Source organism: Vombatus ursinus, unplaced genomic scaffold (assembly GCF_900497805.2).
Source record: "Vombatus ursinus unplaced genomic scaffold, bare-nosed wombat genome assembly UNPS02001287.1, whole genome shotgun sequence".
Classification (NCBI taxonomy): domain Eukaryota; kingdom Metazoa; phylum Chordata; class Mammalia; order Diprotodontia; family Vombatidae; genus Vombatus; species Vombatus ursinus.
Genome location: NW_020941065.1, coordinates 20,171,915 through 20,197,919, shown reverse-complemented (window position 1 = coordinate 20,197,919; position 26,005 = coordinate 20,171,915). Strand labels below are relative to the sequence as shown.

Below are 26,005 nucleotides of genomic sequence, written 5' to 3'. Positions count from 1 at the left end.
AGGGCTTTCTCCAGATGGCTGGGGCAGCCTCAGGCAGTGGTAGGCTGCCCCTCCTTGGAGGGCTTCAAGCAGAGGCTAGGTGGCCACTTACAAGCATGGTGTACCCGGGTTGGCGTTTTGTTTTGTTTGAGTTGGGCTAGATGGCCGCGGAGGGTCCCTTCCATGATGTGGAATCCAACAGGTTTTCTCCCACCCAGAGCTTGGTAAGAGAGGTGTAATTCAAGTGACATTGTCCTCCTTTTATGGATGAAGAAACAGGCTCCCCAAGGTGAAGAGACTTGTCCAGAGTCCTAGAGCCTATGAATATGGGTCAGGATTCACGTCCAGAGCCTGTTCCACCGTAATATCACAGTGCTCTGAGAAGTGGGCATGTGCTTGTAACCAGTTTCCCTGGTCCACCCTTGACCTCCTGCAGTACCCTTGGGAGGAGCCTGGCTGCTCCTGGGGATGGATTCTCATCTTGTGAACCTCAGCATCCACTCCCCACGTGGCTCTCCTCTGCCAGTGGGACCATGCCTTCTTTTTCCTCCTGGAGAAGGAAACGGCCAACCACCCCAGAATCTTTGCCGAGAAAATCCCAGACGTGATGTGGAAGAGTTGGGTGACTCCGCAACACCACCATTTCTCTATAGGCATCAGTCTCCCTTTTTCATTAGGGAGCAGAGGGGTTTTGTTGTTGACATGTCCATTTCCCCATCCCTTTGCCTGGGCCAGATCCAGGACCTATGGCAGGTGGTAGGGGTTTTTTCTGGGGTTCCAGTGAAGTAGGTAGGAAGTAGGTTTTCGGCAGATTGTTTACTTAGGCTATACTTTTCCTGTCTCTCCCATGACGTTTGTATTTCACTGTATGCTTGCCTTTTAAAAATGTTTTATTGATGCTTTTTTTTACCTCCCTGTCCTGTCCCAGTCACACTGCCAGTAGAAACATAAGCAAGCATTGATAAAAGCATATTCGGTGGCAGGTACTAAACCAAGAAAAGCAAAAACGTGATTCCTGCCCTCAGGGAGCTCACATTCAAATGGTATAGAGTGTGTGTCAGTAGTGATATACACATATATATATGTATGTGAGAGAGAACACAAAATAGACTGGCATCTGGCCCGTACCATTAAACCTCCTTCCTTGGTCTGTGTTAGGAGGAGGCAGGCTTGTGCCAGCCACATGCCTCCATTGCTGGGAGGGAATCCTGCTGTTATTTGGAAAGTGTTTTTCCTTTACGTTCTCCTGGCCATTGTACATATTGTGACTTTTTAAAAATGATTATTTTGCCTCTTTTGCTCTGCATCAGTTGTTTCTCTGAATTCAATATATTCATTGTTTCTTGTGGCATCATAATATTCCATTACGTGCATTTACCACATTTTACAGCAGTTCCCTAGCCAGTGAGCTAGTTTTTTACTCCCACTAGAAGTGCTGCCACAAATAAATGTTTTGGCAAACAGAGTCTTTCCTACCAGCTAAGACATTTTTAGGGTTTTTGCCTAGTGGTGTGATCAGTGTTGTCTGAGTTGTTTCCTTTTTTTAAAAATGAGTATACAAATGAGAAGTTGGTTTTCTCTCTCCAGGGGATTTTTTTTCCAGGTTTACGCATTTTAAAAAATACATTTTGTTTCTATTTCTTGTTTTTGTTTTACCTGTTTCATAATCTATACCTCATCCATCTCTCTCCTGGAAAACCATTTCTTAAGACAAAGAAAAAGAGAAAAACAACATTCAGTGAAACTGACCTACACCTTGTTCTACAACCATAGATCTTCTCTTCCTCCTCTGCCCCCCAGAGAAGGGAGGGAGATGCTGACTTCTCCCCAGGACATTGAGTTTCATTGTGTTGCTGTCCTCTCTAGAAGACTTCTTTAGGGCTACTCAGAAGCAAATCCAGAAGGACTCCACACCTGACCTATGCAGAGTTTGGTTGGGAGGTTGCCTGGTGTATTGGAGTAGGAGCTCCGTGAGGGCGAGAATGGTTTAATTTTGGTCTTTGTATCTTCACACCTGACAGAGCCCCATGAAAGAGTTGAATCTAATTGAAATGGGGAGTCAGCATAGCTGAGCAGCCTCTGAGCCTCGCTTTCTTCATGTTAAAGCCAGAGGCTTTTAGCCAGGTGCTCTTCAGTCCCTCTCTCCAGCTCTAGGATTCACATCCTAAGCCCCTCAGTGTTCTCATGTGACCAGGCTTTCCAGCTACCTTTGTGACCTTCCCAAGGAGTGGGACCAATCCAACTGTTGCATAGCTGTTTCTGCCACAGGTTCCAAAGTTCAGTGTGGCATTTCTGTCATGGCATGTCCTGTTGATAGTATTGGTATTAGGTTCTCCTAGATGCTCCGGTCGAATGACCCTAGCCCTGTCTGTGACCGGCTGTGTGGTTCTGATCAGGCCACTTGACTTCAGAGACTCAGTTCCCTTATCTAGAAAATAGGGTTAATGACAAGGAGCCGCCCCACGTGGTTGGGGGATCAAGTGAGACCTATAAAGTGTAGGTTTTATTATTATTGCTATTGTAATTGTTATTATCATCATCATCCCTGCCCCACCAGATCTCTGATGCCTTTTAAATCCAGAGCCACACCTGGATCTTTGGATGCTGGCCCATCCATTCTTATCATCTGTACATGGATGAGTTCACAGGATTGGTTGGACCAAAGCATTATATCTTTTGTATGGACCCCGGCTCACCTGCCACCTCCCACCCCTATCAGTTGTTTTGATATCGTGTTCAGGTGTCTTGATTAAAACCTTCATCCCTGTAAGTACTTCAGGGACCTCTCCTTTCATCCCTATGGTAAATCCTCCTCCCAGTATAGATTCTGCTCCCTTGGTACCTCAGTAGATAGTCACCTCCAGTTGCCCACTCATCTCCAGACTTGTATGGTCTACTCAGAATACTCCCTTCAGCACAGGATTTGGATTCAGAACCTGGCTTGGACCTCAGTCATGGACTTTGTGGTTTATTGCCTGCATAATCTTGGGTGAGCCCCTTCTCTGACCTCAGTTTCCTCATCTGTCAAATGAAGCAGCTGAACTAGATGTCCTCTAAGTCCCCTGCCAGCTGCAAGTCCATGTCACACTGAAGTATCCAAAGGAAATCTCCTTTATCAGACCTCTGAACGTGCACCAGGGCTCTAAGGCTCTCTGATTTCGTTGGGGTAGAAGCCTCTTCCTCCCACGCAGATCTCAACTCCCTTTCTAGTCTAGTAGCCACCTTTTTTGAGTTGCAGTGACCCAAAGATCCATCACCACATGGCCATGCTTGGGGTGGCCCCATAGGACGGAGGTAAGAGTCAGAGGCTAGTCTATACCAGAATCTTCACAGGAATTGACTCTCCTCCCCATTTATGTAACATATAATGTTTGCATAGCATTCAAGCAGTGAACTGGTATTTAATTATTATGCATGGCACCTTGTAGCTATATTGTTACCACCCCAAATACTAATAACAACATTTCTCCTCACTTGGAGGGTTTTATGTGTACAAATCAGGAAATGATTGGAGTTTGTATAGAGTAAGACATTCAATCCATAAGCATCTTTTTGGGGTCTACCGTGTGTGTCCAGCACTGTGCTAAATGCTGAGGATACAAAGCTAATCCCTGTCCTTGGGAAGCTTACTGATGTAAGAAATAGGGGAGGTATCTACACAGTTTTATTTCCCTTTAGATCAAATTAAAATTTGATCTAAATTATCTATAGATATATAGAGATGGAAAGAGCCAGAGGACTTGCTGAAAAAAGTTGTTGAGGTTTTTTATTCTTTGAAATCAAACCTCTTATTTAACTAACAACCTTATAAATCTTCTGAAGGAGATAGCTTTGTCGACACTGGTGCAGAGGCAAGGGTCCAGGTCCAATCTATCGTGGAGCAATTCCATCATCTCAAAGTGATTGTGCACCTACTTCTGTGTGAAGCACTGAGATAGCTCCAGAGAGATACATTATAAATAAGGCCTTTGAAGAGCGGACCTTCTCATCGTATCAACTTTTAACCAATCTTCTTATAGCTTAGTTGCCCTGCTCTCAGTGGATGGACTGTAGCTTGGCACTGTATTCCCTAAAACGTGGCGCTCAGAACTGAATCCAGCACTCCAGGTGTGGTCTGATTCTGGAAATGTCTAGTGGGCCTGTGACCTCCTTTGAGACTCCTTGATTTAATCTGTTCAAAGGTATTATCAGGCATGGGGAAAGGAGGAGGGCCCACCTTACTTGAGCCATTTATGTATTTACTTCTTTTTTCGGGGAAGCTGAACTGGCAGATCTATGTGATGGTTAGTGTGTTATATAGAGACTCTGCCGGTTCCAACTTTGGCCCTGTGGCTTAGCCAAGTGTAGCAGTAGAAGTATCCACGTGATGGATACTTCTTGCCCTGTCACGAGGAACGGAACTGGAGAGCGTAGGTTTAGAATTGGAGAGGACGTCTAAGGTTATCTAGTACAGCTCTGTCATTTTACAGATGAGGAAACGCAGGCCCAGAGAGGTCAGTAAACAAACAAACATTTATTAAATGCCTTTTATGTCCCAAGCACTGAAGATACAAAAATCAAAATGAAACCGTCTTTGCCCTCAAGGAGCGTCCATCCAACTGGGTGGATACAACATGAGCACAGATATATTCAAAACAGTTTCAAGGTGAATGTGTTCAAGGTGCACTTGCAAACAAGACTACCTCGTGTAGGAGGTGGTACCTTCTTTAAAATTAGACTTTAAAGCAACACAGGGATTCTAAGAGGTAAAGGGTTTGGACTGCATTCTAGCTTTGAGAGACCGCTTATTTCAAGGCACAGAGGCTAGAGGTGGACCATCAAATACAGGGAACAGCTAGCAAGCTAGTTTTTAACATAAAGGACTGGAAAGGTCACACAGGTATCAAGTGGCAGAGTCAGGATTTGAACCCAGGTCTCCTGACTCTGGATCCAGCGCTCTTCTCCTGCCCCACAATAAAGTTTTTTGTTTTGTTTTGTTTTGTTTTTAATAAAATTAAAGCAAAAGGATTGGGGCATTTTTATGAAATGGCATGTCATACTGATTTGGGTTCATTTCTCTTGTGCAGAAGAAAACCAAGGAAACATACAGGTTACAACAGAAACTCTGCCAAACCCTACTGAAGAAGGACAAGGTATGAAGGTCAATGGGACTAAGATGATTAGTAATGCAGAACCCAGGAGTAACAAAGTGAGTAAAAGTCTCCCACCTGGGCGCATCGACTGCCCAGATGTAGACAAAATCATGACCAGTGGTGAGGTTTCAGAAACCAGCATCCTAGTGTCCCTAGAGCCTTTAACCTCTGTGGAGCCTGGATTGACAAAAGCGCCTTCAACAGAAAAAGAATGTGAGACATCCAGTGCTCGTCCGCTTTGGCCGCCATCACCAGAGGACAGTGCCAGCCTCCCAATGTATGGTGAAGACATACTATCCAGATTGAGCCTTGACCACGAAGCCGTTGACAATCACCAGCACAACTGTGGCTGTGACATTGAAAGTCCTTCCAAGACCAACATTCCTCAGGCGAAGAGCAAGGAAGGTGGCATTCTTCCTTTGAAAGCAGACCCCCGAGGGTCATGTTTCCCATTGAGCTTACGCTGTGTGGGGTCTGGAAGTATCTCCCTTGAAGAGTGTGGCTGTGGAGATGCCCTGCAGAAGATGGAAAAGCCCGTCTGTACTGGAGAGGTCCCGAGAGAAGAAGGCCCAGCTTCTCGATGGGAAGGAGAAGGAGGTCAGAGTGTCAGGAGCAAAAGTAGCAAAGTTGCTGTCGACACCGAGCCAGGAGCAGAAGAGAGCAGCACGCCTCCTCTGAACTATGCCAGTGGTCGACGAGGATGTGCCCTTGATAGCTGCTGCATTCACAACCCCAGTCAGGGGACTCGAAGTCCCCAACAAGAGAACTCTCGTTCTCCTTCAGAAGAAGATCCTATGAAAGGCCCTTCAGAAATTCAAGAGAATTTCAAAAAACATGAAGGCAAGAGAGTAAGTTGCCCTTGTGCTACACACCAAGACGAAGACTCCATAGAGGAAAGTGACTCCTTGGTGATGCAGACTGAAGAATCAGAAAAGACGCTCTCTGGGCACTCAGGTGTATCAGGCAAGAATGCTGACGGTCAGAATCCTGGTTCTTTGGTCAGCAGCCGGAGAGGCCTAGGGAGCTGCACTGAGAAGAGAAACCCCACTGCTTGTTCTGTGCCAGATGAACCACCCACGTCTGTAAGTAAAGTCTCAGAGGTCAAAAGTGTTCTTCCTCAGCTACAGAGGGACCAAAAATGTGACCTTGCTGACCAGCCTGAGGGAAAAGAAATTATAGGAATCTCAAGTAAGGCTGTTATTCCATTTGTAGATGGACAGAGATTTGCTTCGTATCCCGCTGAGTCCCATGAAGACAAAGGGAAGCTTTTACGTGTCTTATCTGGAAAGATGTCCTTCTATGCTCGTGACCACAAGGGAGCAACAGCTCCCCAAGAGTCATCTCTAGGTGGTCATGCAGAAGAGGGAACAAGTGAGGCTTCTCAGCAACTGGCTAGCTCTGTGTTGGAGGATGGAGTCAGGGTCATTGCCAACCAGCAAACCATTCTGACCCACATGAGAAAAGGGAAGGATGCCTTCTGCCCAGGTGCCACCACCTGCCGTGCCTCTTCTGAGAATCACGATGTCAGTGCTAAAGCAGTAAGCTTCAATAGGGTGCCAAACAACCCAGTCATAGGAAAACTGGCGGTCGTGTCAGGCCTTGAAAAAGAAGTAGCAGAATTATCTGAAGAGGCTCCTGACTTAGAGCATGAAAGTGCCCAGTCTCAGGGATGTCACAGCCACCAGAGACATGAGAATGCCCCAGAAGGGGACATGTGCTCAGAGGGTGTTACCTACAAATCCACTGCAATCTCCCCAGAAGCTGAGAATCAGTCTGTGTTGACCTCTGAAGACATATTGGTACCCCGTGATCCTCCCTTTCCAGAAACGGGAAGTAGTCTGGTAAGAAGCATCCTCAGTGTGAGACGTCCCTTGGGGAAAAATGAACTTTCTAAAGAAGAAATTGAAGATAGTCTTCAAGAAGGCAAGATCAAGAATGAAGTGGCTTCATGTTCATTACTCAACAGAGCCTTAAACAAAAGCACGCTTGCCTTGAGCCATGCTAAGCCTAGAAATTTCATAGCAAGATCAGCCGGAAAGACAGGCTTAGAAGAAAATAAACTGGGAACACACAGTAAGGAGACGGCGTTACCTTGCGAATCCCATCCCCCTGGACATACTGTTTTAGAAAGCAAGCTGTCCTCAAACATTCCAAGTCCTGAAGAGCCGAAGGACTTGTGTCTTACCACAGCACGCTCAAGTGTTAGGATTACAAACCAAGCAGATGGGACAGATCAAGGCCTTAATTGCCAGAGTGACCTTAATGGTGCAGTTGAATGCTGGAGTGAAAGTAAATCATCCAAGACCAAACATCATGGCATGGGAATCTTTGAAGTCCAACACACTGATAGTCATAAGTGTGAAGATGTTGCAAAACCTAACAAAAGGTTGAGCTCCAGTCACAAAGAACTGCTAGTTAAAGACTTAAACAACATCCAACCATCTCGTAGTCTTCCAAAGAAAAATATTTTTAAAACTTACCTAGGTAATGAAGACTTTACTGTGTGCAGAGCAGATCCAACTCAGCTTGGTAATAAGCTCAGAGAAAAGGTGTCGGAAATGAAAGAATCTGATTCTGCTGGTAGTTACAGAAGGAAAGAGGAGCCCTCCTGGCTTCAGCCAGACAGGCCTTTGAGGAGTGACCAGTCTCAAGGAGGAGAAGGACTGATTGACCAGGACTCTATTTTACCGTGTGCTTCTGATTCCTTTAATAAGAGATCTCTGAAAACTGTACCATCTCATAAAGGGACACCATCATTTGAACAGAGAGATAACAACCTTCGTAATGAGGTGAGCCGGGAGAGTAAGACGCATGGGATGGAATCTGTTAACAATCATGAGCAAAATACAGAGTTGTCAGATACCATGAGTGTGTTGTTAGAGAGCACTCATCGCTGGAGAGTTGTTGAAGAAGTGCTTCCAGGAGAGACAGAAGGGACAACTGGTGGGTTAAGACCACAAAGGAATTCTGCGTTTGATGATGAAGATTCCTTAGAAGTTTATTCCAAAGAGCCTGTGTTAGGATCTGTTGAGACAATGCCTTTGCATATATCTTCCCTCGAAAATTCAGCCACTGGTCCAGATGGTCCCCTGGGTGAAAAAGCTGAAACAAAACAGCTTCCTGAATCAGTAAATGTCAAAGTGCTCCCCGAACTTGTAAGGAGCAGCACAGTGAAGACCAAGGTGAAGAAAAGAGGAATACCTAACATTGATACCAGAGGCAAAAGAGGCACCCCAGGAACATTTCAGCCAGAGCTGGTCTCCAGTGTGGCACCTTCATCTTCTGAACTGAATCCAGGAAATAAAATGGACAGAAGAGAGACTGGAGAACATCAAGGAACACTAAATGATTTACGAGTCAGAGAGGAATCTGAAGGCAAAACTTGGAGAGCAGATGGTGGTGATAAGAGTTCAGATGCTTATAGGCCATATTTTAAACGAAAGAGGATATGTGGAGAAACTGAAACACGGAAAGCCCCAATTGTCCAGGGCTGCAGGTGTAAAGGAGGGCAGGAGGGCATGCAGCCAAAGAAAAGAGGAACCTTTTCCCAGCAGGAAGAGTCACCGAATGCCAAGCCTTGTATCAGACCAACAGTGGGCCCATCGTTACAAGACTTGGCAAGTCAAAGCCACCGTAAGGGACATGCACATAAGCAGAGCACTTTGAAGGATATCACAGGAGCCAAGGTGTACAAGAATGAGCCTTTTCCTCAGTTTCTAAAAGTGGATGGTTTAGAGGCAGGAAGACGAGCTCTTCATTTACAGCCCAACACTGAGTCGCCTTTAGGTCCCCGTCTCCCCATCTCCAGAGTGATGCCCCAAGATATCACTGGTACTGGATGTGAGGAAACACACAATACCTTTGCGATGACCCCATATCAAAGAATATCTCTTCTACCATTAAAGAAAGGGCTAACCATCACTTACCATGAGCCCATCAAAACTGGAAGAAAAATGGATGATGTCCAAAAGTGTGTTCCTCTAAAGAATGCTTCAGAAACCATCTCTGTCAAAGAACACAAAGTCCTCACCTGGTCCTCTGCTGCCCTTCCGTCCTCGGCTTCAGAGGCCAATCACATGCCCAAGCCGAAAGCCATGAGACGCCTTCTGCTGAACAGCATGAGACTTCAGAAACCTACCAAAGAGTCGGCCTTGCTAAACAAGTTGTCTGTTCTGGCTGGGAAGCTGCTGGCCGCGTCCACGGCAACCCAAGAGTTAGGATCTCAGTCATGCTCTGCTGAACTTCTTCCGGTGGCTGAGACCTACAAACGGCTCAGGTTTATAAAGCTCCAGGATGAATCTCCCTACAATATGATGCAGCTAAACCTACACACAGGTGATTATGGGTGCAACAAGACACTTGACAGTCAGACTTTGGCACTTTATCCCCTCGAAGCCCTCAGAGTAGGTTTCTTAGACTTGATGAACAAAATGCCGTCATTGCAATTCAGTGCCCAAATCTTCCCAATATCCTTTCATATAAACCTGGACTCAGAGCTCACAACTGATTCCACAAGAATTTTTTCTGAGCACTGCTCCCCTCCTGAGAGTGTCCCAGGAGAGGATCCCACACACCCACCTCAGCTTCCAAAGTGGACCTTTTCCTTCCTTATGTCCCAGGGTTCTTCAGGGACAGCCACATTCAGGGAAGAAGATGGGCTCGGTTGTGAGCTGCTATCCCATGCTGCTCTGCAGACCTTCTCCCCCGAGCAAGCCCCTGGAAGCAATGCTATCATGAAGGTCAGAGCTGGTTGCTCTGTCCTTGGCCTTCATACAGTTTTAGCACTTTCTTCCCCTGGGTGTTATAGGATCTGGACGAGAAAAAGGAGCTTATCCAGCCATTTGCCTACCATCCAGAGGCTCTTCATGACTCAGTTTACACAGGGCTTCAAAGGGTTAAGGCCTCCAGCATCTCTGTCCAACAGTCTCTTCCCTTCTCTGCCCTACTCAGTGGGCAGGGTACTGTCCATACGGAGCCAGCATGGTCCTTCTGCCTGCCCCTTCGAAATCACTCCTCTCCATTCCAAACACAGCAAGTGGCCGCCAACTCTGGGCATCAGGAACAGGTAATGTCCAAGTCTGTCGGCTTTTTTTTTTTTTTTTATTTTGCAAATGTTCAGTGTATAATCCCTGCCGTTGGGGAAAGGAGTTGGGGACTGAGTTTAAGTGGGAAGCTCAGGATTCTTTTCTGGCCTTTTCCTTCTACCTTCCTCTTCTGATAACCTGGCCAACTCTGCAGAGAAAGGCCAAGAAGAAGTCCTGTCTAGATTCCTTCTCTTGTCCCAGAAGGGCTCTCTTCTTTTTTTGATTTTATTTCCTGGATTCTTTTCACCCTTGAAACTCCCATTTCTTTCTTTCTTTCTTTTTTTCTCCATATTTTTTTCTCTTCCTGCCCAAACTCAACATGAATATACGCACTTGATAATGTGTCAATGAGAGATAATAATAGTAAATCAATAATAAAATGACATCCTATGACTGTTTTCATCTGCACCCCATCAGAAAAGATGAGATAGTACAGTAATAATAACAATAAAGCACTTTCAGGTTTGCCCCGTGCCTCACATACATGATCTCTATAGTAGCACCTTTCTTCAGAGATCTCCGAACTTTCATTATCCAAGTATGATGGAATTTAGCTCGTGAACTTTTTTAATCTAGAAAAGAGGTTTGAAGGATTCACTGTGCAGCATCTGAGCTGCGACAGGCCTGGAGATGAGTTCCCTTGCTGTCCTTTCAGAGGGCAGCACTTCCCTCCACCATGGTTGGGAATTGTCTCATCTATTACATTTGGTCATTGTTCTTGAAAACTTAAGAGAAGGAGAAATTGAATGGTGACTTCTGCTCTCCCTAGTAATTGGCCTGGCTTTCTACCTTCTGATTCATTAAAAAAAAAAGAACATTGGATGTTAAAGCACAAAAGTTTTACAATATCTTCTTCCTCCGTGTCCACCATTTTCTGGTGGCTGGAATAGAATGTAAGCTCTTCACGGGCTGAGACTGATTATTTGTTGGCTTTGTACTCCTGGTGCCCTGCACATAGTGGGCACTTTTAAAGTTTGTTAAAGTCGCTTGAATTATAGTAAGCAAACATTTTCTCACTTAGGAAACCTGTTCTTAAATAGATGAATTTTAAAAACGTACCGCCTCAACCCTTTAAAAGTTCTGAGGAGCCAAGGCTTAGTTAATGTCCCTTGTGTTGTAGAGAAAGCTCATTCAGGTTTTGTCAAGCCAATCCAGAATGTTTCAGAATTTGTCAATTCCAGGATGTTTTCTCTGGGCCTGGCAGTTTTGGGGGCTTACCAGAAAAACAATTTTAAAAAAGAAAACAAAAGCCCAAAAGTAGCCCCCAAGAACCTCAGGGTTCTGTTCCTTAAAGATCCTGAGAATGGAGCAATTGCTGAATGAAGAAATGCTAGCTGAGATTTTTGGGGTCAGGCCCTTGTGGCCTGTGCCCTGTGAGCTGGCCCATTTATTGACCGATCCCTCGGGAACAAATCAAGTTGAGGAGTTTGACAGAAGCTGCACTGTCTGTGTGCCTCTGACCTCTCTCTCACACAGAGTATGAGCCATTAAGTCTGTTAAACTCTTGGAAGCGTCTCCGGGTTGAGTTTGGGTCCACATTTAATCATTTCGCCATGGTATGAATTGGCTGAACCGCTGACCTGGCTTCTTTTTCTTCCATATGATCTCCTCTCCCAAACTGGCGCACTCACTCATATTGTCATCTCTGTCTCTCTCTGTCTCTCTCTCTCCTGTTGATTTCTCTGCCTCCGTCTCTGATTCTTAAAGTTATGATGGACAGGCCTTTGGGGGCTTTTTTCACCGGGAGGGACAGGGAGAAAGAGGCTGTTCTGCCACCATGACACCTGTGAGGACAAGGGAGTTTCTCCTTAGTTTCAGATCCTTACCAGTCATTAAGGGTTCCCATCCTGCCATGTGCTTTTCAAAAAGGTCCCTCAAAGTTCCTCGCCAGGGCTGAGAGATTATTTCTTAATCTTCAGTCTGGAACTCACGTTTCCATCTATGCACTTCAAAAGACTTTTCCTTTAATTAATTAATAGGCACCTATTAGAGGATTTGATGCCTTCCCCAAGCAGGGCATGTGAATACTGATGATCTCAATTTTTTAACCCAGTGGTATGGATAGCTTTGGACAGCCACAGCTTCCATCAGTCATTAATATACATGTGTCTCATGTTGTTATGTTTTCAAAAACCTCCTTTGAGCCTTGCCATCCCTTTGTGAGATAGCACAGGCAGATACAATCACAATCACCATTTGAAACATATGGTCAGGGTTAGAAATGAGAAACATGGAGTGTAACTGCCTTACCCAAGACCTCAGTAACATTTACTAACGCAGATCATAGGATTGTTACTTTAGTGATGGGACTGACCTCAAGGGGCCTTAAAATTTTGTGTGGACAAAGACTTTCATGCCTTTTTTTTGTCAATGCCTGGTTTGGTTTTCTCCCACTGGATTACAGAAATTATTTAGAGCAGCAAGGAGACTTAGAGGTATAGTGTGCACCCGTCATTTTATGTACCGGGCCTAGAGATGTAAGCAGCCCGAGGCTCGCCCACCCCTGGGAGGGAGAGGAGCAGGGGTAGGATGGGGTCCTGGAATGGTGCGGCCAGTTGTCTTCTCATGCTGCTGTGTGACTAAGGACAGCGGCAGCAGTAACTCAGGTTTACCATGAAGGGCTTTCATGTACCAAGAGCTATTGGGAGGAATTTGTTTTTAGGCATCCCCTAAGTGCCTCAGTAATGAGAAGAGTATTCTGGAGGTCATAAAAATTTTATTTTCTCCAGGAAGGATAATGAACTCCCTCTGTTGGGAGAGCTTCAGGGCCCTCCCCAGTTACAGAGCAGAGTATTTTTGGTGTGTTGGTAAAAATAGCTGCTTAATCAGAAAGGTGACAGCCCTGCGGGCAGCTCCTGGCCCACTCCTCTTCCTCAGAGATCGGCCTGGGTTTCCTCTACCATCCATAAGGCAGATAGAAAATCACAAGCAGATTGTCCACGTACGGACAGGCGTGCCCATTGAGCAGGCACTGTCTACGCACGCCATCTTTGGATCGTTTTTTTTTCCTTGAGTCTTGAGTTTAATAAGGCGTGCTCTGAGTCTGCCAGTGCTGCCCTCCCATCCCCTCACGCTCACGCTTGGCTCCTTCTCTTCCCTTTTCTTTCATCTTCAGGCCTCCTTTCTTTATGAGCTCTAACGTAGGACCATGACCAGCCTGCCCGAGCTACCAGGAACACCCAGCCCGTGGACACTCTCTTGGTTGCTTTTGTTGGGTTTCTTTCTTTTTTGTTTTGTTTTTTTAGGATGCCAGACTTTTTCTTTAGGGTTTAAAACCACTCTAGAGATTGCATTTTTTACCCCGTTGTTCCATGTCCTTGACCTGCTTGCTTGTATGCTTTTTCTCCCTTGCGCCAGCCATGCCGTCTTACCACACGTGCCTCTGTTGGGCATGGAAGCCACCACTGCTAGGACCGGAGGCAGTCCAGTTAGGTAAGCCTCCTGCCATCTGTTCTCCACCACCCATGATGGGGGGGACTTGGGGGCCCCAGTGTGCTGTGCATTACCCAGAGGGAAAGGGGCAAATCAGGGATGAATTTGGATAGTTTAAAACATTAAGTGAAGAAGCCTCCGTGAGTACTGGGTGGCCCGTCTAACAACACCTGTTGACATGAAACGCGGGCTTAGCCCACCTTCTCCATCAGGTAGGTGTATCACCTGAGCACTGTCTCTGTCCAGTGCTCCATAACCCTTCCTCATTACAAAAGATACTTCCAGCTGTGGAGCTCCTTTTTTTACCTCCTCTAAAAGGTGAAATGAACTTGGAAGTCGTCCATTCTGGCTAGGTGGTGGTCACAGAGAGCGCTCTACAGGGGGGTCAGAGACCTGGCTTAGTTCTCTGACTCTGCCCCCTCCTCACCAAGGACTTTGGCTTCCCCTCCCTGGGCCTTACATTTTCTCCTCTAAAATGGGATTGATAAAGATTGGTGCTTCGTGCCTCACGGGCGGTTAGGAGAAAGCACTTTGTAAAGGTTTTCTGGAGGTGTTCTTAACATCTTGTGCATATTTGCTGGCGTATAGCTTGTGGAAGGCTCCTTTAGGGGGCTCAAGGTATTCTCTCTGAGAGGTGGTGGGCTAGAACTTGGCAAATTCCAGGGGTGCCACCATTTCATCATGTCTCCAGCCCTGCTGTGGATTTCCGACGGGCTAGAATAGGGCTTGGCAAACTCCTTCTTGATTCAAGGGGTCCTACAAAAACAAGTAGCCTGTATTTTGTGGACCCTTCGGCTAGATAGAAGTAAGGAGTGGTCATCTCTAATGCTTTCCTTCTCTCTCTTTCCCATTGTCTCAGGCTGGGATCTCCATTCTCTGCTTTGGTACCAAAGTCCCGCTTAGCCTTTGAACCAGTGGTCAGTGTGCTCCGGCTTTCAGCCTCTGACTTCCAGATTCCTGCTTTCAAAGAACTTAGGAGAGTCCCTGCGGTGTGCACCAGTCAGCACAGTAGTGCCAGCCAGAAAGAGGTAAGTGGGGATGATGCCCCCTGTCCCTGTTGTCCAAAGAGTTCCCATGTGGTACACAGATTAGCCTTGTTCTGCTTGGCCCCAGAGGGCAGAACCAGGAATGTCAGGGGAAGGCTTCAGAGAGGAAAAATTTCCTAATGGTCAGGACTGTCCAGAAAAAGCAACAGTTTGCCTCGCGACATAGTGGATTTCTCTTCTTTTTGTTAGAGGGGCATCTGTCTGGGGGCTGGGCGGGGCTGGCCTTGGTAGGCACTGAGGTCCCGGTGTGCTCTGACCACAGGTAGAGACAGTCATTGTTGATCACAGCCTGGGCACCCTTCATGCCCCTTGAGCTCCTCCTGGGTGCCGGCCCTACTGCTGCCGGTCTTGGCCTTCTTCTGGCCCAACTGAGAGATGCGGTCTCACTTGGCGTTCCTGGCGAGTTCTTGTCTGAGCGTATCGTTTGGCAGTAGACCGCTCACATGGTGAAATGGAGCGAGCGTGTGAGCTCTGTACGTCCAGAGGTTCAGAGCTGCTGTCCCCGTTTGCTTGGCTGCCTCCTCCCCCAGAGCGCAGCGTCGCTGCCCTTGGGGCTCTCCTTTGCCAGTCTTACCTCTGCCATGCCCTTGTGCTCTGGTGGGCTCCCCAGTGGGTGAGAGAGAGAGCACAAAACAGAGGAACGTCTGTAAGGAATCTTCCTGTTCCACATTTCCCAATTGCATCGTGAGGTTGTGTTTCAGTTGTATAAGGTAGGATTTGACAGGGCCGGTGACAGCCTCTTGGGGCACAGATTGGCTGCTTGTTGGGCCCAGTAATGCAGGAAACCAGTGAAATGACACCTTAGGCACCTACCAAGCTGCTTTGCATGTTTGTTGGTTTTTGTTACTATTTTTTCTTTACCATCTCTTCTCTCTGTCCTAACCCTTAAAAACAGATTGAGTCAGAGAAGCGGCCAAAAAAAGTGTCACAGATTCGAATCCGGAAAACCATTCCTAGGCCAGACCCCAACCTCACCCCCATGGGACTGCCTCGACCCAAGAGGTGAGTAAAGAGTCTTAGAGCCTGGGAGCAGCCGAGACTGTGATCCACCTTGGGGTCACCTCCACGTGCTGACGTCCTGGTTCCTGGCCCAGGAAGAGCCACAGCTGAAATGTAAAACTGTTGGGAAAGGCTGCCCAAAGGGAGCTGAACTGTCACTGCCTAGGAGAGTTAGGAGAGAACTCGTCATGTTCTTATTCTGGGAAATAGCAGAATGTTAAGAATTTTAATTGACTCTTTGCTTTTCTTGCTGTGGGTGTAGTTTAACAACCATTGCCCGGTGTGTTTTGACCCCTTAAAACTCCTTCCCTCTTCAGTCGAGTCCTTTAGATAGGCCTTCATTTATTATTACTGTTTTTTATTAAGTAAAGAGAACATTTCCTTAGCTGATCATCTCTGGGACACCTAGGTAAGCTTCGTCATAAGCGCTAAGTGTGAGAAGAGCCAGTCAGCTTGTTTCGGTAGCCTGGGAGGGGGAGCTATTCTGAGCAGGGAACTGACCCCAACCAAGCTGGCTGGCACATACTGTCAGTTGTGCTCAGCAGATCAGCACTGTGGCTGTATCTGATGACTCCTCCCCTCTTTTCCACTCGCCCCCTTCTGGGAGAAGGGGAGCAAAATCTGGGTCCACTCAAAGCAACCACTCACTCAGTCTTCCCATGGAACTCTGGGCCACTTTCATGATGCCCTGGAAACAGACAGTTTCAGCCCCTACTTATCCTCTCTCCTCCTTTAGTGGGCACAGACTCCCTTGTTGCCCTATTTGGGGGAAATAGGTTTTCTTCTAAGGGGTTGAGTCTTCATGCAGGAGAGGTCTCCTGTTGTGTGAGCAGAGAACACCTGACCAAGAGTAGGAATCCTCGGGTTCTAGTCCCAGCTCCGTCCCCTCTGTCCTTCTGTAGAAAATGAGAATGGCAGCATTCAGCTCCTCACCCAATGACTTTGGGGATTAGATAAACTACTGCTCATGGGAGGGCTTTGGGAATGGCTCCGCCCATAAGCAAGATGAGGATGAGGCTGCAGGGTGGACCCATGTTCTCTTCTTTCAGGCTGAAGAAGAAGGAATTCAGTTTGGAAGAAATATACACCAATAAAAATTACAAGTCCCCTCCTGCATCGAGGTATGTCCCATGGGCTTAGGGAAATAGCATGCAAGGCCGAGCCATCTCTCTCTAAGGTCCTAGTTTAGAAGAGTGGTCTCCAGCAGCTGTGGTCATTGGGAAATGCAGAAGTGTGCTCCCGAGGCATTGCTCCCATCCTGCATTGCAAGAAGTGGATGGTGAGGGGGTGGAACAGTTCGAATAAGTACTAGCTGGGTATGAGCAGAAGTTGACAAGAGGGCCGAGGCTAGAGCCAAATGACTCTTCCTGGGGCCCAGAATGTACCAGCACCAGGCTGATGAGAAATGAAGGCAGTATAGGTCCTGCCTCCACATTGCCCAAGGGCAAAGGAATGATAGCAATAATAACAGCCTGGCAGCTGAGACTAAAAACCATGACGTTAGGCCACAACGGGAGTACTCTCCAAATCCTTGCGCGTTGGGCAGCCAGGACGCGTCCAGCAGAGGACAATCAGGATAGCCAGAATTGGCCTCAGGTTGTGAAACCAGGGACGAGGGTGGTGGCTGCAAAGAGGCAAGTCTAGGTTTAGTGTCAGGACAGATGTGGTAACAATCAGAGCTGTCCAGAAGTGGAATGGGCCCCCCCCCCCCCCGGGAGGCAGCGGGCTCCTCTTCATTGAGGGTCTTCCCAGGGTTATTTTAAAGGGATTCCTGCCCAGCAACAGGTGTGACCTGCCAGCCCTGGTCCTTGAGGATCCTTCCCAGTCAGAGCGTCTGTAGGGGAAGAAGTGGGGAACCCGTAGTACAGGGCTGATGGTTCCATCTTGATCCCCTGATCTCCAGGTGTTTAGAGACTATCTTTGAAGAGCCCAAAGAGAGAAATGGGGCGCTCATTTCCATCAGCCAACAGAAGAGAAAGCGGGTCCTGGAGTTCCAGGATTTTACTGTCCCTCGGAAGAGGAGGAATCGTGGTAAGATCAAAGCGACGGGCAGCTTTACCAGGGCAAAAAAGGCTGCCCTCCAAAGCCGAGAGCTGGACGCCCTCTTGATTCAGAAACTGATGGACCTGGAGGCCTTCCTTGCCAAGGAGGGAGAAAAGGAGCCGACGTCAGGCTGCTGAGAAGTCCGTGGAGGAATTTGGGGGCCTTGTCTTGGTCCTTCTCTCGGACCTCCTTGGCAAGGATCCCTTGGCTTTTCCCGGTCATTGAAACCACTCAACCCGCATGAGGGATCCCTGGTTAATGAGGTGCAGACATCTCTTGTATGGTTGAGCAGCTCTGCTTTGCTGCTGAGTGGAGGGCCTCAGGAAGGCCGGCCTGCCCTCTCCTGCCACCTTGGGACCTCCCCAGGGCCAGGCAGCAGCCCTCCTTCTGTGATAACACTAGGATTCCCAGGACCCACCCACTCATTTTGCACGTCCCTGTGGACTCTCCATTGTTTACAGCGGTGCTAGTCGCAGAAGCTAAATTACCTTGTTCTTGGGATCCCCTACTTCACCAGAGGAGTTGGGGAATGGTTTGTCCTTGATTATGTTCTTCAATCCTGGGAATGAGTCGGCTTAGACCTGGGTTCTGTGTGTGTGGCCTGCCTTCCACCCAGAGCCCTGCCCCGCCCCACCCCACCTGCCCTACCTGCTGGTGGCCTTGGTCACTGGCACCAGAGGAGCCCAACAAGGCACCATTCCAAGTCAGTTGCACTTTTCAATGTTGTGGTGTTTCCTCTTTTTATTGTTATTGTTGTCATTGTTATTATTATTAATTATTATTATTATTGCTGCATGTTGGGAGCCTTTAAATGTGATTTTTGTTTTATTTTTATTTTTTGACATGTGGAGGAGAAAGGCAATTATCTGTTTTAAGCAAAGACTGTTCAATATGTAATGTGTCTCTGACCCAGTCTCTCACAGGGCAGTGGGAAGCTGTATCCTCTTTCACCCTCCAAGTGAATGGACTTCGGGTCAAAGAGCAGGTTTTTCTCCAGTTAGCTTTTAATATACTAGGATCAGATGGGATTTTACTTTGTTTTTATGGCCAAAACAATGAAGGTGATGGCAGACTTAATCCCTGGGGCTGCCTGGGTTGAAAGGCTTATTACTCACTAAGTGTCTAAGTGTGAAAAGTCATGGGCCTCAGGGAAGCCAGCCCTCATTGGCCCCAGGCAAGGACACTCGGTGTCTGGGTCACTGTGTTTGTGAACCATACTTGAAGCTTTGCTGAGAGGCAGAGGGATCACTAGCTGTTGGCTCCTCCTTAGTGCCTACGTGGTTATTTGGTCAGAGGGTTGCCATCTTCTCCACTTAATCCACTTGGCCCTCTTCCTTCCTTTCCCCTCTGCATTTCTTTCTCATAAGCAGGTCTTCCTATGAAAGCAGTGTAGAGAGCTGGGGTTCTCAGCCAGTGAATGAGGTGCCCCCCTGTCCTCCAGACTCCTAGCATCTCCTTCCCATCTCTGCTGGGGTGCCTTGAGACCTGCACACAGCAAGCCTCCAGGGGCATACGAGACTCACCTGCTAGGTCTCACATACCCACAAGGGATTCGCTTGTTAGGGTCAGGTAGAGAGGGAGTTTGCTTCTCTGTGCCAATAAGGGAGAGCGTGGGCTTTTTCCCTTGGAAGCTCCCAGCCTAGACATAGAGACCTAGGACATCCGCTACAGCCGAATGGGACCAGACCCCCCCAGTTGGACCAACTCCGTATCATACATGGCTGCACCACAGGCCCAGGCCTTTCTCTTGTGGACCAGCCAAATTCTAGAGGCCTGTATCATCAGGACCTGCATTTCTCCTTGATACCTCTGCCTAGGGTGGAGGTCTCTTGATTCTAAGCTCCCCTCTCTCTATGCACTACCTTTGAGGAGTAGTGTGTGCCCTTCCCAGCCTCTCTTCAGGGAGCCCCCCTACCTAGCAGTCTTGTTTCAGTGGGACCATGTTGTCAGATGCGGTGGTGGTGTCTGGAGTTTGGAAGATGCCAGGGCCATGCCACTTGATGGACCAGGAGGCAGACACTGCAGCAGTGTCTGTAATGATGTAATTAGAGATGTCATTCCAGCTTTAGCACCGCCAGAAGTGGCACCTGTGAGGGCCGGATGGCCAGGTATTGGGGCTGGTGAAGCTCTGGCAGCACTGTGGAGGGGATGGATCCAGGGGCCCACTGCACTGTGTGCCCAGGCAGACCTGGTTATTTCTCAGTCGTCTGACTTTCCCTTTCTTCAGGGCTCCCCCTGCCTGGTCTCCCACCCCCAGCTCTAATGGTGAAAGGGGCTAGAAAAGGCTTCCACCTAGAGGTCTTTGCCACACCTCCAAGTCTCTGGTCAGGCTTTGAATCACTCCCAGGAAGTTGATGGATCTGGGATGCTAGCCACACCTGTCTTCAGGTCTACAGGCTTTACAGCCCCTGGGGCCCACGCTGCCCACGCCTGGGACCAGGTCTTCTGCCCCAGGTGGCCTGGATCACTCCGGGGCTTGAGTGTTTTCTGTGTGGGATGGAGAAATCTCCGGTCTGAGCAGGGTTCTGCTGTCACCTTTCATAGCTGGCTTTCCCCCTCCATGCCATCCCTTGCCCCTTTCCAGTCTCATTTCTCTGTTGGTGTGAAAGTACCTCATTTAAGCCGATTATGTCTGTGTTGTCTTACTGAGGGGGGTACAGTGAAGAGACATGTAGCATTTGCCTTATTCGGAGCCCAACGAGCTCAGAAACTCATGCTGTGAATCCCAAAACATGATGCCCTCCCCCTCCCCCCCCCCAGCTGTGAAAATCATGACACTTGGTCACACTTTTGCCTCAAGGGCATGCTGGAGCCGGAACCAGCTTAACTTAGAAGCATTGAGACATCTGTTGTTTGGGTCCCCCCTGCTTCTGCCAAGATTGGCCTGTGTGCACCACCCATGGGGGCTGGGGTGCAGCCAATCATAGGTTGTAGGTGGGCTGTGGGGTGGCAGCTCTAGAGTCATCCTCTCTGTCTCCAGGAGAAGATTTCATCTTCTTTCATTAAACACTATATATATATATTAAGGTCAACCTTTAGGCAATGATGCTTTTCTCTTGTCACTTGGAGGCAGGGGAAAAATAGGCAGTTGTTTTGTTTTGTTTTTTTCCTTTAATGCCTGTGGGAAAATATTTTTTAAGCTTTCTTCTGGTGTCTGTAAAAGGACCTCGGATGTACCACGTTGCAGGTGGCTTTACCCAAAGCATTACACAGGATTGGTAGAAGTGTCCTTTCCTTTGTACCTTCTCAGGAAGGGACCCTCCCTGCCAGGAGAGCTGAACTCCTTGTCCAGTCACTGGACCCGACCCTGGAGGAGGCTTCAGCTGAAGGAAATCAGAGTTTAGTATTCATTGAGCCACAAACCCAGCCCCCAAAGTTGTCTGGATTTCCTGGTGGGTGGGGTGGGGCGGGGTGGGGTGGGGGAGAGATGGTAGGCTGATGGTCCAAATTGTTGCTTTAGCATTTCCACAAGCACCTTTGGTGCTGCATTGGACTTCTGGGTGATGTGTTTCAGCACCTCTGTGCTGGACAGGGCCAGTAGCTGCCTGAATAAAGTGTTTCTATCTTATCATGAGAAATAGTTCAGTGAAATTTGTACATTTTTGGTAACATTGGCATCAATCATGCCCCTTGCAGTTTCATTTCTGTTTGGTAGTTTGTGATTCTAAAATTCCCACTGTTATATGTGTTAATTTATAAAAATAAAAAAATTTTTTTTTTTTTTTTTTTGGAAAAAGTTTCAAAAAATTCTGTCAGTGTGATTCTTTCTTTGTTGTGGCTACAGCCATGATGGGAGTAAAATGCGATGCTGGGGGAAGGAGAGATATTTTTCAGCCATAAGAATCTAAACATGCACGTTCTGGTGAACATCTTCTTCATAGTGATCCCCACGGGTGTCTCGGCCGTTTGCTGCTCACTGTATCCTAGGGAAGATTTTCATTGATCCGACTTCATGTGAAAACTCCCTGACCTTCTTGTCCTCAGTGGGACCAAAGCTTCAGCTTTGGATCTTCAGACACTGCTGAGAGTTATTCCAAATTTGATTAATGGGACAGGTGAATAAGCCAGATGCTTGGTAAGAGACTGTGCCCTGCCCCCACTTTTCTTAGTGCTTTGTGCCTCAATTACCTCATATTGATTGTGCTTGCATTTTGTTGCTACTTGTGTGTGCAGCGTGGCTTCTCACAATCAAAAGAAAACTCTTGATGTTGGAGACTGTTTTTGTATCCCTAGCATGGTGCTTGATGCCTAGTGGGCACTTAATGAATGCATTTTCCCCTTCCTTCCTTCCTTCCTTCCTTCCTTCCTGGCACATTGGTAGGTATACCCTAGGCAGTTGATTGATTGGCTGATTGATAGCTAGGCTTACGGATTTAGATCTGGAAGGCATCCTAGAAGCTTATCTAGGCCAGGGCTTCTTGTATGAGGTGAGGAGGTGAACATCACACAGTCAACTAGCATTCATTGAGCACTTAATAATGTGCCAAGCACCATGTTAAGCGTTAGAGATTAGAAAGGCACAAGTGCAATTCCTGCCCTCAAAGAGCTTACATTCTGTTGGGGAAGCATCCCACCAATAAGGACATGTACAAGATGACATGTGAACCAGAGGGAGGCCCCGTCCGTCCATGGAGGCCACTGGGAAGGACGTCTTTCAGAAGGTGAGGTCTCAGCTGAGACTTGAAGGAAGCAGGAAATAGAGGCAAAGAGGGAGAACGTTCTTAGGAATGGGGCCAGCCAGTGAGAAGACATGGAGGTGGCAGATGTAGGATACTGTTCAGGAACGTCCAAAAAGCCAGTGATCAGTGGAGGGGAGTAAGGTGCAAGAAAACTGGGCGAGTGAGAAGGGGCCATGTTGTCAAGAGTTTTCAAGGCCTGACAGGGTTTTATTTTTTATCCTAAAGACAATGAGGCATTGCTAGGCACTCGAGGGGGAGACAGATGAGATGGAAGAGCCACCCAGAGGTGGGGTGATGGGGGCCTGCACCAGAGGAGTGGCCCTGTGGGAGGAGAGAAATGAGTGATGAGCTGGTACCTGGCTAGGCTGTGAGAACGGGGAAGGCTTCCAAAAGATGGCCATGAAAAGAGACCTCTCCAGCTGTGCAGGAGGTGAGGTGTGGGGGGATGGGAAGTGGCTAGTTGGCTCTATTGTTTTCCTTTGTTGAAGCTCAGGTTTGCTTTCCTTTGCCCTATCTAAAGCTTCTGTTAACTGCTTTGTTGTTGTGGTTGTTTTGTTACTATTTCGTCTTTTTGGACCCATTTTCAGGTGCTGTGTTTAGAGAGGGTCACCAAGTATCCCCAGCCATGAGCCTGCCACCCCTGTTTCATTCTTCCACACCCAGCTGAGAGGTTTTTGTGCGGGACTGACCAGAAACACTTCTGCTACTTTCGACAGAGTCTGGGATAAGTCCCATTCCAAGAGCCAAACTGGAGCCTTATGATAGGCAGGCACATAACAGGGTGGCAGAGGGCTCACTACCCGTGGAAAACCAGGGGCGAGAGAAAATCCAGTGGAGCGGCTTTCCCTTCTCCGGTAAAGATGGTAACGTAAAGATGGTAACGGGTCAAGGCAGCTGCAGAGTCAGGAGCAATAGCCTGGGGGGCAGGGGGCGGGGAGGCTAGAGACAGCATTCCCTGGTTGCCAAGGAAAGGCAGAAAAATGACACAGCCTTGATCTGAACAAGTTGGATCTCGAGACATCATGATGATCGTTTCTGGAGTATCTGTCGATCAGCCCCCTGCATACACAGCAGGGAGCTCAAATTTGATTTCTTAAATGGGTCAGAATACTAGTTATGACAAGTGTAAATGGAATTGTTAGCCAGAGATCCTGGCTCATAAAAACAAAATTTGTTCTGTGAAGTTTGGATTCAGTCAAAGGGCCGCACTTGAGGACCTGGAGGGCCACATTTGAGGACCTGGAGGGCCACATTTGAGGACCTGGAGGGCCACGTGTGGCCTCAAGGCCACAGGTTCCCCACCTCTATAATAGCCTCTCAGATCCATAATGGTTCCTTCCTCTTGCTTTATGGAGATGGTAATAAATGAAAAATTAGGCACACACTAAGAGAAAAATTCCTAATATTTGGGTAGAAGTTTTGCTCCCTGCCATCATTTGAATTTATGTTTCTCTCCATCCCCAGCCTCTTCATGATTGAATCATAATTCAGTAGAGATGCACATGGGGCATGTTTAGTGTCTGTTCGTGGACAGGCACCAAGAGGGGAAGTTGGGAGAGGAGCAGACCTGTCCTTGGAACTCCCGGTAGTCCCAGGAATTAAAACCAGTGACTTTAGCCTGAATCTTCTGCTCTAAAATGCCCAAAGGTCCATTGACGCTCTTCAGTCTCCCTTTTCTGCCTCTGCTCAGTCCTGCATTTTCTTTCTGCTTTCTCATCTTGCTCCTGGGCCACCATTTTTTTCTGGGGAAGGCCATGTCCCCAGTGTTGCTGCTGTTCACCTGTTGAAGTTCCCACCTGTTCCTCCCAGTCTGTCTTGCCCAGACTTGAGGGTCTCTATAAGAACTCCAAGCTGTGATACAATTCTACCTTTTGTCTCAGAGATTGCTGTAGTCCCCAGTCTCTTCAGGAGAATGTTTATCCCTGTGAACCCCAAGTCTCAAGATACCACATTCCTCCTCCAGGTTTGGAACTTTGTGGTAGTCCCTTACAGAATTGACTTCAGTCCACCTGACACCCAGAATTAGAAAATTACATCATCATTTGACAGAACAAAGATCATTAACATGAGCCAAACTTCTGCAAACATGTAAAACATTTCCATGTTAGTTATTTTGTGGAAGAAAACTCAAGTGTATTTAATTTTAAAATACAATTTTATTGCTGTCTTTTGGTTTTGTATCACCTGTGTTTGCTACTGCATCCTCCCCTCCTCTCCCTTCTAGAGAACTATATTTTATAGCAGGGGTTAATAACTGAGGTTAATTTTTTTTATATTTTGATAACTGTATTTCAGTATAATTGGTTTCCTTCTTGCTTCTGTATTTTATGCATTTAAAAAAAAAAAAACATTATTCTGAGAAAGGGACCATAGGCTTAGCCAAACACCTATCTACTGAAAAGATTTCTAACATTAAAAAAAACATTAAGAACCCTTCTTTTGTGACAAAGAATTTTTTTTAACTGGAGAAAGTTTGTAAAACTAACTAAATATTAAACGATAGTTTAAAAGTCTGATGCTACAAACAACGTTCCACCCCCATGGGCCCCCACTTCTGCAAAGAAGGGGAGTAGAGAAGTATTTCTGCATAGCTGTTCTTCAGGGCCAAGCTTTTCCATTATGATTTCAAAAGCATTCAGTGTCAATGGGCTTTTTTCTTCCAATTACATTGTTGTTCTGGATGGAGTATATTGCTTACCTGCTTCTGCTTACTGCACTTTATATCAGTTTAAAAAAGAAAATGAGTGAGAAATGACAGTCAAAACAGTTGCAGCTAAGGAGGGAGCTGGGTGGAGTTGCAGTTGTGGGGCTGGCCACATTCATTTGGGACGCCATCTTCACAGTCTCCGCTCCAGCTTCATTGCCCTCGCAGTGGCTGTCCATGGTACTTCCCATGGCTCAGGCCGCAGGGCAAGCCTGAGATGCTGATGTGGGAGCTGGAGGCAGCCCCAGGTACACCCGGAGAACAAGGATGTCCCATTTGTCTTTGTATTTCTCCTAATGCCCGGCATGGTGCGTTCTACTCTAAAAGCTCTGTCGTCTGCACCTGAAGGAATGAATGAGGAGGAGCAAGTCCTGATTTTGGCAAGCTTCAACAATTCCACTTCCCCTTTGGCACCACAGAGTTTTAGTCCGTCATGTACTGATGTCTTCGGGAAAGCCCAAATTAAAGCTCATGTTGGAGCTGGAAGGGGCCTTATTGATTCCAACACCTTCATTGTACAGATGAGTAAACAGAAGTTTAGCAAGATTAAGTGCTTTGCTCAGGGTCACACAGCTAATAAGTGTCTGAGGTGGAATTTGAACCCAGGTCTACCTGATTCCAAGACTAATGATCTATATTCACCATAGCTAGGGGCATATTTACTCTACATTTTAATTACATTTTATTTTATTTTCAAATGAAGAGCTGCCTCTCACCTCTCCCGATGCCCCATTGAGAAAGCAAGAAAAAACAACACCTGCTACACACCTGTATTGTCGATCAAAACAAATCCATGTTGGCCACGTCCCCAAGATATTTTTTGCTCCTTGAGTCCATCAGTTCCCTGCTTGGAGGCAGAGATCATGCTTCACCATGAGTCCTCTGGTTGGTCATTGTGTTGATCAGT

General features: G+C 47.2%; 1 protein-coding gene across 1 annotated transcript in view; it reads left to right on the top strand.

Annotated features, from left to right (window-relative positions):
• Positions 1 to 21,399, top strand: part of PRR14L (proline rich 14 like) — a 61,555-nt gene extending 40,156 nt beyond the window's left edge. Inside the window, exons 5-10 of the mRNA XM_027864022.1 lie at positions 5,046 to 10,176; positions 13,553 to 13,627; positions 14,487 to 14,655; positions 15,569 to 15,675; positions 16,722 to 16,793; positions 17,576 to 21,399. Of these exons, the coding sequence (XP_027719823.1) occupies positions 5,046 to 10,176; positions 13,553 to 13,627; positions 14,487 to 14,655; positions 15,569 to 15,675; positions 16,722 to 16,793; positions 17,576 to 17,852 (5,831 nt within the window). The 3' untranslated portion in view covers positions 17,853 to 21,399. The remainder of the gene's footprint in view (positions 1 to 5,045; positions 10,177 to 13,552; positions 13,628 to 14,486; positions 14,656 to 15,568; positions 15,676 to 16,721; positions 16,794 to 17,575) is intronic.
• Positions 21,400 to 26,005: the final 4,606 nt, after the last annotated feature.